This window comes from Mugil cephalus, chromosome 1, assembly GCF_022458985.1.
Source record: "Mugil cephalus isolate CIBA_MC_2020 chromosome 1, CIBA_Mcephalus_1.1, whole genome shotgun sequence".
Taxonomy (NCBI): Eukaryota; Metazoa; Chordata; class Actinopteri; order Mugiliformes; family Mugilidae; genus Mugil; species Mugil cephalus.
Window position 1 is genome coordinate 31,784,281 of NC_061770.1, and position 14,872 is coordinate 31,799,152.

Sequence of the window (14,872 nt, forward strand, 5' to 3'; positions counted from 1 at the left end):
AGAGAAGAAGACGGTTTTAGAAGAAACTAAAGATGTAAGAGATAAGAAGTAAAAGATTAAAGGTTCAGATTGATCAGTTTGAAGAAAGTTTGATCAGTAAACCTGCTGACTGATCATCATCCATCTGTCTGTCTGATAGCTGACAGAGAAATATGGGAAGATTGAAGAAGAGCTGCAGAAAACCAAAGAAGAACTGGAGAACAAGACTGAAGAGGTGGAGAAACATGTAGAGATACACAGAAACACTATCATTGTGTTATTGAGGACTTACCTGTGATCTACATAACTGTGACTTTGCTTCATCTACTGGTGAAATGATACAACTGCAGGTTTTCTCCTCCTCTCAGGTCAATGAATTAAAGGAGAAGAAGAAGCTGCAGGAGGAGATGGAGACCAGAAATAAAGAGATGGAGGAGATGAAGGATGAGGTGAAGAACAAGCTCATAGACGTAGAGAGAAAGGTAGTTTATTCACACACATCATTCTCATCAGAAACAACAATACACAGAAAGTTAAATGTGTCACAAGTCTTGTTTAAACTAAACGATTTCATATGAATACATCCTTCATATTAACTGTCAAATGTGTTGTTTAGTCTGACATGAAGAAATACAATCAGTGTGATAAAATCTTTTTGTTTGACTTTAATAAATTCTTCCAGTTGGAGAAAAACAAAGTTGCTGCTTCCAAGTGTATCACATCACACTGGATAAGTGATCACATTATAAGAACTATGATACAATCTGTTTGTCCATCATTTATAATCAGTGGTGTGAACAGACATTTTGGGGCCAGGTGCTCAGTAAAAATAAGGACACTTTATGCAGCATGTAGAACTGACAGCTGCCTTATTATAGCAGTGTGAGATTTTAAAAATAAATAAACATTACAGGCACATGTTGAATGTAACTGTATATTTATTTATGTCAATATGTTAATAAAATTACTTGACCTTTGAACTGGTACAGTTTCACACTATAGCGCTGATCAGTCAGTCACTGTTGTTTTATTTCTTTGGAATGAAGGCACATGAAGAGGTTTTTGGTAAGTTACAAGTTACGATGATAGATCAGTGTACTCTTTTCCTCCCGTCAGAACAAAAGAAGTGTACAAAGTTTCATTTTGACATGAGGAGTGAAGAGTGATCGTCACCACTCTCTAAAGCAGCATCCTCCTTGGTGCCATGTCTTTAAAGAGTCTGGTGACCTCAGTATGATTTACCTGGATGTCTTTCTCTATGGCAGGAGAAGGTCAGAGAGCCGTTCTTCTCCACACAGACTTCTTAGTTTGTTTATGATCATTTTCGGTAAGGCATAAGACACAAGGCTACTTTTTCTGCAGGCACTTGGGAATTGCCTGTTTGTAATTTAGCAAATAAATTACTGCAAGTGTTAATTATGTACCGTAATGTAAACCTACACAATATACACTAAATGTTCATCTTAAGCAAGTATACTGATAGATTCACATGCAGTACCGGTTCACCCAATACGTACACTACCCACATTGCGTAGGGCCTCGAAAACTCATAGAGGCCCCGTAGGAAAAAAAAAAAAAAAAATGTGACGACGTGACCGTCCATCGCAAGATGAAGCGGAGTTAAAAAAGGAAAAAGAAGCTGCATGAAAATGAACAGTGGTAACAGCAGTCAGGTAGCTCTCCTCTCCGGGTGGGAGAGTGGGAGGGACGGGGCTAGTCTGGGTTTGACCTACATAACAGGGCGGTGAGTCTCCGTGTGCGTCTAACTGGCTTCTACAATTTAAGTGTTATATCAATCATTCTGAGTGTAGATACAACTGCATGTATACAAAATGGAAGTAATGGATAAATATTTACTAAGACTGAACCCATGAAATATCATGACAATGGTGCTAAATAGGCTAAATAACTAAATCACCTACATTTTAAGTACAGTATATGAAGGTAAAACAAGTGCAGCTGAATTAATAGTATCCTTATCTATATTTTACAGGTGCTATGCTTAAGTTTCTAACAAGCAGCACAGAGTCCAGCCAGTCAGCCAGTGCAGGGACAGAATCAGATAGGACAGGCTGGACTGGACCTGTGCTGCTGCCCTTTCAAAGGGACATTTTTAATGGTGAGTAATTTGTTACACATTTAGTTCGATTTGATTTGGTCTGTATTTATTTGGAGTTAGACCAACAGGTGGCAACACGAGTGCAATATGTTTAAAGGGGGAATGAGTGGAAGCACTGGGTGTCAGGTGCGACTGCTGAACATTTTGGGTTCAGTTAAAAGGGCCCTTAGCAGAATTTAGCCTCGGGCCCCATGAAGGTCTGAACTGGCTCTGTTCACATGCTGTAGGATACCAATAACAAACTCTACCGGTGGTCATCATCACGTCATACCTATTATTGATTTGGGGTAGCGTAGCTTGTCTGTGAAGGTTCTCAGTCATCCAGGTCATGGTAATCCAAAAAAAGCGTTAAATAAGGTCAGCTGGACTTTCTTGAAGACGTTTCGCCACTCATCCGAGTAGCTTCTTCAGTTCTGATAAACTAGTGGGAAACTGAGGTTTAAATAGGAAAAACTCAACAAACACAACAAAAGGAAGAACATCACCATTCCCTACATAGCTGGTGTATCAGAGAAACCCCGCATCCCAGTTTATTTCAAACCTGGAAACACCCTAAGACAGAAACTGGTCCACCCCAAAGACAAAACACCTAGACAGAAACAGAATAATGTAGTGTACGCGGTTCAGTGTAGTGAGGAATGTACAGACCTGTACATTGGGGAAACCAAACAACCCATACACAAGCGCATGGCCCAACACAGGAGAGCCAGCTCATCAGGAAACGAGTCCACCTCCACCTGAAGGACAAAGGACACTCCTTTGAGGATAACAACATCAAAGTCCTGGCCAGAGAGGACAGATGGTTTGAGAGAGGAGTTAAGGAAGCCATCTATGTCAAAGTGGAGAAACCTTCTCTAAACAGAGGAGATGGACTGAGATTTAATTTACCAACTATTTATAATTCAGTTTTGACTTCTGTCCCCAAGAAGTTTCAACAACATTCACACACTGAGCCTCCAGGTTCCCATGGACAATGGCCTCGTTAGAGCTCTATTCATAGGATAAGTTAGCCTAGGCACACAGCCCCCCCCCCCCCCCGGTGGGTGTTACCCACAGAGTTTTTCCTATTTAAACCTCAATTTCCCACTAGTTTATCAGAACTGAAGAAGCTACTCGGATGAGTGGCGAAACGTCTTCAAGAAATTCTACAAGTCCAGCTGACCTTATTCAACGTTTTTTTTGGGTAGCGTAGCTTGTTAAGCAGGTGAGCAGTCGGCTAATTTATGCCCAGCTGTGTGGTGTTGAGACACGCTACTTCAAAACAGTGACAAATAAATGCAAGATATAGCTTGGCAACTGAGGCTTAGTGGACAAACAACACTCTCAAATCAGTTCATTTATACGTTACCTGGCTAGTGGGCATGGGAGGTGGTGTGTTTGGGCTGCAGCTGAGCACTGTCTGCTGCTACAACGTGCCTCCGTTTGTGTCCGCTCTGCACATTCACGTTGACCTGAGTGCGGATGGGGTAGGAGGAATATTAATTGGGGCATTATTATCACATGCTTTTAATGGCCGACTTATAGATGATCTTGTCAGCATGGGCCACGAAAAAAACCGATATGGTTTTTTCAGGGCCGATACCGATTATTAGTTGTCAGGGAGGCCGATAACTGATACTTGGAGTTGATATTCATTTACAGAAAAAGGGAAAATATTGGCGTCAAATTTTTGAATAATACAAACTCCAACACTTAACTTCATTTAAATGCCTTTAAGCATTTAATCGCCCCGGCCGATAGTCGGTCGATCCCTAAAAAAAAAAAAAAAAAAAAAACTTTCAAAAGGGCACTTGCTTGGTCGAGAGGGCAAAGGGCAGGTGCTTTAGCACCACCTGGTGTCTACCTGTGCACGCCACTGTTTATAATCTTTCTGATCGCTCTTCATTCTTCTCAGTCGTCTGGTTCCAACAAACAGAAGGAGGAGGTTAGAAGTTTCTATCAGATTCTAGTTTGTTCTCATTTCAATGTGTTTCTGTTTCATTTAATATTCAGACCATTGTCTTGTTCTAAGGAGGTTGATGTTGGTGGTCAACATCTTCTCTCTGCTTGTTAGAAGGTCAGAAGGTCTGACTATGTTCTAGCCAGAATACTCTGTCCTATCTCCTAACTCCAATAGACTGGTATGATGTAGACCACCTGCTGGATCAACACACAAAGAAATGATTAGATCAGAGACAGAAACCTTCACATATTTGACTCTAATCTCAGAGAGACTGAGTTCTGTTATTAATAAACTACTGGTGGAGTTTTTACAAACACAAACACAACTCTGCTCCATCTACAGGTCAAATGATAGAACTACAGGAATAAACAGCATTTAAAATCCACACAGTAGATAATAGAGAATATGTTCTAGGCAAGTTAGAGTCTGACTGTTAACAATCTGGACTTCACCTCCTTTTTACTCAGGTCAATGAACTAAAGGAGGAGAAGAAGAAGCTGAAGGAGGAGATGGAGACCAGAAACAAAGAGATGAAGAAGACAAAAGATAAGGTGAAGAACAAGCTCATGAACATGGAGTTTAGGGGTCAGATACAAAGAGAACATCAACACTTTTTACTCAGATGTTTATTACATGAAAAAATGCACAGATAAATATTTGGCTTCATATGAATCAAAATGAATGACACAAATATCGATTAATATTGATTAAATCAGAATCTCTTTATTTGCCATACGTACAATGTACACAGATATTTCACCTGGTCTATCAGTGTCACATACATTAAATAATTTAACTTGACAAGAAAGAAGAAAAAATGATATATACAATTTAGAAAGATAAAGAACTGTAAATATACATGTGATGCAATGACCAGAGTAATTACAGACAAGAAATGTCTGTTGCTGTGGATGGTGCATGCAGAAATGGGGTTGTGTGCTACTGTTTTAAGTGTCTAAGGGAATGGTTGGGGTAGGGGTCTGGGAGGGTTTGTTGAGGAGAGAGATGGTCTGGTTCTGGTCCTGATGGACCTGAACCTGGGACCTGATTGGAGTGTAGTGAACAGGCAGTGAGCAGGTTCCGGTCTGTTCTTGGTGTGGGCAGAGGATGTGGGGTACCACACAGTGATGGAGGAGCTGAGGACACTTTTGATGGTGTCTCTGTAGAACTGGGTGAGGACCTTGGGGAAGACGTTCATCTTGGATTCCTCCGGAATAACAGACACTAAAAACACATCAACAAACTGAATTAAATATCTGCTTCTTCATCTAAGTCCAACAAGAAGCTCAACCATGAGAAGACACAGTAGAAGAAACATCAGAGAGAAATGAAGGAGCTGGAAATATAGAACACAGAAGTTCATGTCATCTGAGTTGGTAACTTCAGCTCAAATTGTGTCCCTGTTCCTCTCAGTGAGGTTTATTGTCATGTGGTTTTCATTGAGCCAACATTCTCAGGTCTAATCAGGGTCTAATGTGGTCTACAAGGTCCACCTATGAATGAACTCTGAGCAGAACTGGTTTATTAGGGACCATGAAGAAGAAGTCTCCTGATGTTGTCTAAGATGATAATGTGTATTTTGATCAGTGTCTGAATCAGCTCTGATGTTCTGATGCTCTAAATACATGTTTACATTTGTTCACCACTTACAGGCAAGGAACAATATATAGCATTACCATATATGGTAAATTCATTGACCTTGATTTTCAACTTGAAAATTAAAAGATGTGAAAAATTCACAAAGAGTAAAAAATTCTTCTGACTTTCTACAATAACAATCTGGGGTTGAAATTCTGAATTTCCATGTGTAACTTACAAAGGGTTCAGAATCTGAACTTTATCTTCTCTCTCCCCTCACGTAAATGAACTAAAGGAGAAGAAGAAGAAGCTGCAGGAGGAGCTAGAGACCAGAAAGAAAGAGATGGAGGAGAAAGAGAAGAAGCTCAAAGACATGGAGAGAGAAGTATTTTATTCACACACATCATTCTCATCACAAACAACAAAACTCAGAGAAACATGTAAAGTCCAGAAATACAACCAGAGGTGGGTAGAGTAGCCAAAAATTGTACTCAAGTAAAAGTACTGTTACTTCAGAATAATATGACTCAAGTAAAAGTAAAAAGTAGTCATCCAAATAATTTCTTGAGTAAGAGTAAAAAGTGCTTGGTGAAAAAACTACTCAAGTACTGAGTAACTATTGAGTAACTTCTGATTTATTTGTGAACACAAGCATTCAATCAGACGGACCAAAATAAAATTAGAGGTAATCCAATCAATAAAATAAATTAAAATAAATTAATTAATTACAAAAAGGTTTAAATTAAAATAATCCAGGTAAATTCACAACCTTTGTGTTTTTTCACCAGGCTTCTTCTCTTTCTGTCTCCTCTCTCCTCAGGTAGATGATAGAAAGTACCTCATGGATGGAAAGAGAGAAGTACAAACACACAGAAACATCAACCTGAAGCACTTTTTAATTCAATGTTTATTATGAATAAAATATGAAACAAAATTATTTAATTCATGTCAATGAGTGCAACAAATGAAATCTGTCTTCATCTCTTCTTTCTACCAGTTAATAAAGCAGATCAACCAACAGGAAGAGAAACATCAGAGAGAAATAAAGGAGCTGGAAACAAAGGTTCATGTTGAATCCAGATCTTTTAATTCCATAATAAGGAAGCAGTTTAGAACCAAATCAGTTTGTCATGTTCCTCAATCAAAGTAAATGTTTCTCATCATGTCTCTTTATGTGACTTCACTCTCAGTGGGAGAAGAAGCTCAAAGAGGAGGAGAAGAAAAGAGAAAGAGCTGAGAAAGAAGTGAAGACAAAGAAGAGGAAACAGGAGACTGAGGTTTGTCTGTTTCTCCTGAGAATCATCAAATCATTTTTCTATTTTCTATCAGATTGTGGACAGCACAGATGGTTCTAAAACTGAAGTGTTGCTCATTGGTTCTGAAACCAGAGACAGAAACTCAGCAGGAAACTGGAAGAACTGGGAAGAAACTTAGAGTCAGATCTCATATCTGAGGTTCACATTAAAAACCTGAACATCCACAGTATCAAGATAAGAACATAGGAACAAAGAGATGGAGGAGATAAAAGATGAGGTGAAGAACAAGCTCATACACATGGAGAGAGAAGTAATTTATTCACACACATCATTCAAAGTAGATTCTTCATATCAGTACCTCCTTCACATCAACTAAACCAGTCTGACATGGACAAATAGAAACAGACGAGATCAAAAAGACATTTAAATCTAATTGTATATCTCCTTCTAGCCTTTATTGAGATGGTTATTTCATGATGAAATGTTTAAAACATCAGTGGGACACACTGAGATACAACCCATGCGTCTTCTTCAGGGTTTAACTCTGAGCATAGAATCGTCTTCAGTAGATCAGTTAATCACACACCTGGTGAACAGGCTGAGGAACCACAGGTAAAAATACCATGTCTCACCCATAGATGGTGCTGCAGACATAGAATAAAGACTAAATACATGTGATGAGAGAGAATAAATAATAATACATACACATACATGTATACATTCATATACATATACACACCTATACACACACAGGGTCAATGATGCAAACAGGTTCATATCACAATTAAAGAGCCAGAGGCACATTAGAGCCAGTACACACTGATTAATAAACCATCAATCACACTTTAATTACTTTTCATACAAAATGTAGCACAAAAGTTTTATCACCACCACAGACACACACCTTAATAATGTGTGAATAAGAACAGCATTCATTAAAAGAAGAGCTGGAACTGTGGAAACTCTATGGTAGGAGAGGAAACATCAGAGACTGAGAAAACCAACAACAGGAAGAAAGAACCAGTCAAGAAATAAAAACTACACATTAGTAGAAATGGAAGAAAACAGGAGAGGACAAAGAAAAAAGATCCGAAAATGATAAAAGTACAAAAAGGCAAGAAAAAGTGATTAAATTACTTTAACAAGAGAATGAAAATGCCAACTACCAACGCAGTAAAATAGATAAAACCTTGAAATTATTAACAAATAAATAAATAAACAATGAATAGTTAAGACTCAGTTCAAAGTCAAACTGTGAAGGCAGATCTTGAGTTTTCTTTTTAAATATCAATACTAAAGTCTACTGGCTTGTGATGCTGTTAAATATTGATGATGATGCTACAAAAATAAATTGATTTCATGAGGATAAAAAGAAAAATGTCTGTGGTTTAAGTTTGTGGCCCAAGTGAAGGAGTTCAAGTATCCTGGTCAGACCTACGTATCCACGTAGGATTTTCTTCTTTAACCTCTGACTGCTTTGAATGAGAAGAAAAGAGAAAAGAACATTCATGAAGGAGGTCTGTTGTTAATCTCAGCTCCTCTTTCTGTCTTCTCTCTCCTCAGCTGGAAAAACTAACTGGTGACAACAAGAAGCTTCAAGAGGAGAAAGATCAGCTGAAGAAGGAGATGGAGACCAGAAACAAAGAGATGGAGACTAGAAACAAAGAGCTGGAGACCAGAAGCAAAGAGCTGGAGACCAGAAACAAGGAGATGGAGACCAGAAAAAAAGAGATGGAGGAGATAAAAGATGAGGTGAAGAACAAGCTCATAGACATGGAGAGAGAAGTAGTTTATTCACACACATCATTCTCATCAGAAACAACAACACACAGAAAGTTAAATATTGGCACATGTACAAGTCTAAACAATTTCAAATGAATACGTCCTTCAGGTTAAATGTTGAATGTGTTGTTTAGTCTGACATGATGAAATAGAATCAGTGATGATAAAATCTTTTTATTTGACTTTAATCAATTCTTCCAGTTGGAGAAAAACAAAGCTGCTGCTTCCACTTCTATCTGGCCTTTCAGGGTAAGTGATCACACTATAAGAACTATGATACAATCTGTATTTCAATCATATAGTAATCGTTCCTCATTCTTCTCAGCATCCAGAGATCTACAACGATCCGATGGAAGTGGAGGAGGTTAGTAGTTTCTATCAGATTCTAGTTTGTTCTCATTTCAATGTGTTTCTGTTTCATTTAATATTCAGATCATTGTCTTGTTCTAAGGAGGTTGATGTTGGTGGTCAACATCTTCTCTCTGCTTGTTAGATTTGTGAGATACTTCCTCATGTTCTGTCGTGTTCCTGAGTTCTTGCCTAGATTTTAGTTTGTGGATCTCATCTATGTTTGTATTTGTGTTTTTTCATAACCTCCAATGCTTTTATTCCAAGCTTCAGTTAGTTTTGAGTTTCTTTTGTTTCCTCCTCTGGTGTCTGTATTTGGGTCCTACCTCCACAACACAACACAACACAACACGACACAACACAAAACAAAACAACACAACATATAAGAACACATGGATGTGGACTAAGACCAGAAAAACAGATTTCAAACATCTTTCATTGATTTATCAACTCTTTTCTTCTGTGCTATGAAGCATTTTCATCTGTTTCTATTAAAGGTCTTTCAGAGTGTTTCTTTACTCATCCTGACGTTTGTCTGTCAGCACATGTTTGATGAATCCTACGTAGAAATTTCATTTTTTTTTCTTTTACTGCTTTTAGAGAGAAAACATGAGTCAACATTCATGAAGGATGTCCTTGTTTAATCTCATCTTCTCTTTCTGTCTCCTCTCTCCTCAGGTAGATGAAAGAAAGAACCTCATGGATGGAACGAGAGAAGTAAATACACACAGAAACATCAACCTGAAGCACTTTTTAATTCAATGTTTATTATGAATAAAATATGAACCAAAACTATTTAATTCATGTCAATGAGTGCAACAAATGAAATCTGTCTTCATCTCTTCTTTCTACCAGTTCATGAAGCAGATCAACCAACAGGAAGGGAAACATCAGAGAGAAATAAAGGAGCTGGAGACAGAGGTTCATGTTGAATCCACATCTTTTAATTCCATAATAAAGAAGCAGTTTAGAACCAAATCAGTTTGTCATGTTCCTCAATCAAAGTAAATGTTTCTCATCATGTCTCTTTATGTGACTTCACTCTCAGTGGGAGAAGAAGCTCAAAGAGGAGGAGAAGAAAAGAGAAAGAGCTGAGAAAGAAGTGGAGACACTGAAGAGGAAACTGGAGACTGAGGTTTGTCTGTTTCTCCTGAGAATCATCAAATCATTTTTCTATTTTCTATCAGATTGTGGACAGCAGAGATGGTTCTAAAACTGAAGTGTTGCTCATTGGTTCTGAAACCAGAGACAGAAACTCAGCAGGAAACTGGAAGAACTGGGAATAAACTTAGAGTCACATCTCAGGTCTGAGGTTCACATTAGAAACATGAACATGTCACAGTATCAAGTTAAGAACATATAGGAACAAAGAGATGGAGGAGATAAAAGTTGAGGTGAAGAACAAGCTCATAGACATCAATCAGAAAAATACAAATATTTTCATATCAATACTTCATTCAGGTTAAATGTTGAATGTGTTGTTAAGTCTGACATGAAGAAATAGATTCAGTGATGATAAAATCTTTTTATTTGACTTTAATAAATTCTTCCAGTTGGAGAAAAACAAAGCTGCTGCTTCCACTTCTATCTGGCCTTTCAGGGTAAATGATCACACTATAAGAACTAGGATACAATCTGTATTTCAATCATATAGTAATCGTTCCTCATTCTTCTCAGCATCCAGAGATCTACAACGATCCGATGGAAGTGGAGGAGGTTAGTAGTTTCTATCAGATTCTAGTTTGTTCTCATTTCAATGTGTTTCTGTTTCATTTAATATTCAGATCATTGTCTTGTTCTAAGGAGGTTGATGTTGGTGGTCAACATCTTCTCTCTGCTTGTTAGATTTGTGAGATACTTCCTCATGTTCTCTCGTGTTCCTGAGTTCTTGTCTAGATTTTAGTTTGTGGATCTCATCTATGTTTGTATTTGTGTTTTTTCATAACCTCCAATGCTTTTATTTCCAGCTCCAGTTAGTTTTAAGTTTCTTTTGTTTCCTCCTCTGGTGTCTGTATTTGGGTCCTACCTCCACAACACAACACAACACAACACAACACAACACAACACAACACAACATATAAGAACACATGGATGTGGACTAAGACCAGAAAGACAGATTTTAAACATCTTTCATTGATTTATCAACTCTTTTCTTCTGTGCTATGAAGCATTTTCATCTGTTTCTATTAAAGGTCTTTCAGAGTGTTTCTTTACTCATCCTGACGTTTGTCTGTCAGCACATGTTTGATGAATCCTACGTAGAAATTTCTTTTTTTTTTTCTTTTACTGCTTTTAGAGAGAAAACATGAGTCAACATTCATGAAGGATGTCCATGTTTAATCTCATTTTCTCTTTCTGTCTCCTCTCTCCTCAGGTAGATGAACGAAAGAACCTCATGGATCGAGAGAGAGAAGTAAAAACACACAGAAACATCAACCTGAAGCACTTTTTAATTCAATGTTTATTATGAATAAAATATGAACCAAAACTATTTAATTCATGTCAATGAGTGCAACAAATGAAATCTGTCTTCATCTCTTCTTTCTACCAGTTAATGAAGCAGATCAACCAACAGGAAGAGAAACATCAGAGAGAAATAAAGGAGCTGGAAACAGAGGTTCATGTTGAATCCAGATCTTTTAATTCCATAATAAGGAAGTAGTTTAGAACCAAATCAGTTTGTCATGTTCCTCAATCAAAGTAAATGTTTCTCATCATGTCTCTTTATGTGACTTCACTCTCAGTGGTGGAAGAAGCTCAAAGAGGAGGAGAAGAAAAGAGAAAGAGCTGAGAAAGAAGTGGAGACACTGAAGAGGAAACTGGAGACTGAGGTTTGTCTGTTTCTCCTGAGAATCATCAAATCATTTTTCTATTTTCTATCAGATTGTGGACAGCAGAGATGGTTCTAAAACTGAAGTGTTGCTCATTGGTTCTGAAACCAGAGACAGAAACTCAGCAGGAAACTGGAAGAACTGGGAATAAACTTAGAGTCACATCTCAGGTCTGAGGTTCACATTAGAAACATGAACATGTCACAGTATCAAGTTAAGAACATATAGGAACAAAGAGATGGAGGAAATAAAAGTTGAGGTGAAGAACAAGCTCATAGACATCAATCAGAAAAATACAAATATTTTCATATGAATACTTCATTCAGATTAAATGTTGAATGTGTTGTTAAGTCTGACATGAAGAAATAGATTCAGTGATGATAAAATCTTTTTATTTGATTTTAATAAATTCTTCCAGTTGGAGAAAAACAAAGCTGCTGCTTCCACTTCTATCTGGCCTTTCAGGGTAAGTGATCACACTATAAGAACTAGGATACAATCTGTATTTCAATCATATAGTAATCGTTCCTCATTCTTCTCAGCATCCAGAGATCTACAACGATCCGATGGAAGTGGAGGAGGTTAGTAGTTTCTATCAGATTCTAGTTTGTTCTCATTTCAATGTGTTTCTGTTTCATTTAATATTCAGATCATTGTCTTGTTCTAAGGAGGTTGATGTTGGTGGTCAACATCTTCTCTCTGCTTGTTAGATTTGTGAGATACTTCCTCATGTTCCTTCGTGTTCCTGAGTTCTTGTCTAGATTTTAAATCTTTATTTTAGTTTCTATAAAAGGTCTCTGAGTGTTTCTTTAATCTAAATCAACATCCTGAGGTTTGTCTGTCAGCACATGTTTTATGAATCCTAAGTAGAATCAATCTTCTTTTGCTCTTTTACTGCTTTGAGAGAGAAAACATGAGTCAACATTCATGAAGGTCCATGTTTAATCTCATCTCCTCTTTCTGTCTCCTCTCTCCTCATGTTGATGATCAAAATAAGACCAAAGAAGAGAAGAAGAACGATGAGGTGAAGAATAAACTCATGGATGTAGAGAGAGAAACACAAACACACAGAAACCTCAACCTGCAGCACTTTTAATTGAATGTTTATTGGCTTTTCCCCCAAAATCATAAATTATTGGAGAGCAGTTTCCAACTTAAATCAGAACAACAACTAAACTAAATGTTTGTCTTCATGTTTCTCCAGAGAGAGAAATCCAGTACAGAGGTTCTTCTTTTTACTAAGAATCATCTGCTGTAACTTTTTATTCAACTTTAACAAACATCTTTCCTGAAAACAGCCAAACCTCCCACTAGAAACATGACGTTAACTAAGAGCAGAAAGACTTCTCATTGTCTGTCTGTCTTTGATTGGTTTCTAAAGCTCCTCATGTTCTAGGTCCTACCTCCTCATCACATATATGTTTAATGATGAAAAGTTCTCTGAATGATTGAGAGATAGAACATGAAGCTGACTGATGTGAAAGGACTAATCTGTGGATGTCGTCTCCTCCCAAACCTGAACAAACACAGAACAGCAGCAGCTCAGACAGTCAGGAGACGTCAGGAGACATCGATGTGTACTTTGATCCTGACTGTGACTTTATCAGGCTGAAAAACGAGACTGATCAGGTGATGTTGCTTTAAGAGTCATTTCTTTTCATAGAAAATATTGATTCAACAGATTTAATAGACACAAACATTCATTTGTTCCTGTCTCTGTGTCTCATTCTTCTTCTTGTGTTTCATTTCCGTCCTGCAGGACAAGCCACTGGGAGGACGTCAGTTAAAAGTCCAGATCAACAATAGGGAACCCATCACATACACATTTAAACCATCAGTAGAACTCAAGGCTGGAAAGTCTGTTACTGTGAGTCTTTGTAGATGTTTCATTGATGTTGTTATATTTTCCATTTTCTTATGTTTCCTTCAGTTTTTCAAATTATTATTTTCTGACTGTGACTCTGTGACCTTTGGATTTACTACATTTACAGTTATACCGTCCAGGCTATGATGAAGGTTTTGCTTTACGCGGTGACCTGGTGTGGAAGGACCTGAAGTCCTGGAGGCCTGGAGACAGAATCCAGGTCTCTCTGCAGTGAAATAGTTCCCAGTTGAACTCCTTCAATAAAGTTCAGTAATCCAGCAAACAGCAACATTATAGATGAGAAACAGCACGACTCAGATCTTCCTGCAGAAACCACACACTGCAGAGAAAGTCTCTGGAAACACTTGGCTCCATTTTATTGGATTAGTCAAGTTTGATGTGAACGTTGGTTTGTTTAAAGACTTTTACAGGATGACGTCAGTGTTTTATGTTTCATGTTTTAATATTTAGTTTCTGCTGTTTTATATGTTTGTAAATGTTTATATAATAAAGACATATATGATCATTTATGAACCAGATGCTGAAATAAATTTTGAGTTTTACCTTGAGAACCTTGAATGTGATTACAATTTAAAAAATAAAGACATACTTTTGTTTTTATTGACGGGTATGTGTGATAAAGAGTTCTACTTAAAACCTCTTGCAACCTTCAGAATTTTCTCTATATAATTATTATAACTATGTGTTTGTTTATTCAAGAACATGAGCCAATATTACATATCAGTGAGGAGCACCTATTGTTTCAGTGTCAGGCTCTAATTTGCTGAACTCTAAAAACAAACGTCCACAACCAGAAAATCAGCCGTCAACCAAGAGTCTCATACTTTAACTTTTCAAAATCAAATCAAACTCTGTTTATGTAGCATCTTTCATACAAATAAAAGTCCCTCCACAGGATCAGAAACAGGAAACACTAGAGCTTCAAACTGTGAATATTGAAATTCAGTTTTTTCGTGGACATTTTTTCTCACTGACACAAATGATATTATGAATAAATTCAAGCTGCAAGCAGAGATGAATGGGCCTCACACCCTCCTGACTGACTTGGCCTCCACACTCTGAACAGTATTGAAGCAGATTCTACAAAGTCTGTAGGAAAAGTTTGTTAAAATACAACACCTGAAAATGGACAAAATGACAAAACTTCCTGTG

The 14,872-nt window shown here is 37.5% G+C and overlaps 1 protein-coding gene and 2 long non-coding RNA genes across 11 annotated transcripts; all 3 read left to right on the forward strand.

The window, feature by feature from the left end:
* Nucleotides 1-9,919, forward strand: LOC125016651. Of its 9 annotated transcripts, XR_007113727.1 has the most exons (9): nucleotides 427-461; nucleotides 1,245-1,306; nucleotides 1,973-2,098; nucleotides 4,508-6,681; nucleotides 6,809-7,151; nucleotides 8,858-8,905; nucleotides 8,982-9,020; nucleotides 9,683-9,721; nucleotides 9,860-9,919. It is a non-coding gene; the product is annotated as an uncharacterized LOC125016651 (long non-coding RNA). The 9 variants fall into 9 exon arrangements; XR_007113720.1 differs by adding an exon at nucleotides 1-34 and having other exon boundaries at nucleotides 140-2,098; XR_007113729.1 differs by having other exon boundaries at nucleotides 113-2,098; nucleotides 4,508-6,083; nucleotides 6,439-6,681.
* A 169-nt stretch (nucleotides 9,920-10,088) lies between these two features.
* Nucleotides 10,089-11,607, forward strand: LOC125016680. Its single transcript, XR_007113731.1, has 5 exons — nucleotides 10,089-10,139; nucleotides 10,558-10,605; nucleotides 10,682-10,720; nucleotides 11,379-11,417; nucleotides 11,556-11,607. It is a non-coding gene; the product is annotated as an uncharacterized LOC125016680 (long non-coding RNA).
* Nucleotides 11,608-11,790: 183 nt separating this feature from the next.
* Nucleotides 11,791-14,042, forward strand: LOC125016534 (lamin-A-like). Its single transcript, XM_047599071.1, has 7 exons — nucleotides 11,791-11,835; nucleotides 12,254-12,301; nucleotides 12,378-12,416; nucleotides 12,833-12,859; nucleotides 13,366-13,464; nucleotides 13,595-13,702; nucleotides 13,827-14,042. Exons 3-7 carry the CDS (start codon nucleotides 12,402-12,404, stop codon nucleotides 13,932-13,934), a joined length of 357 nt encoding a protein of 118 aa, XP_047455027.1. The 5' UTR covers nucleotides 11,791-11,835; nucleotides 12,254-12,301; nucleotides 12,378-12,401; the 3' UTR covers nucleotides 13,935-14,042.
* Nucleotides 14,043-14,872: the final 830 nt, after the last annotated feature.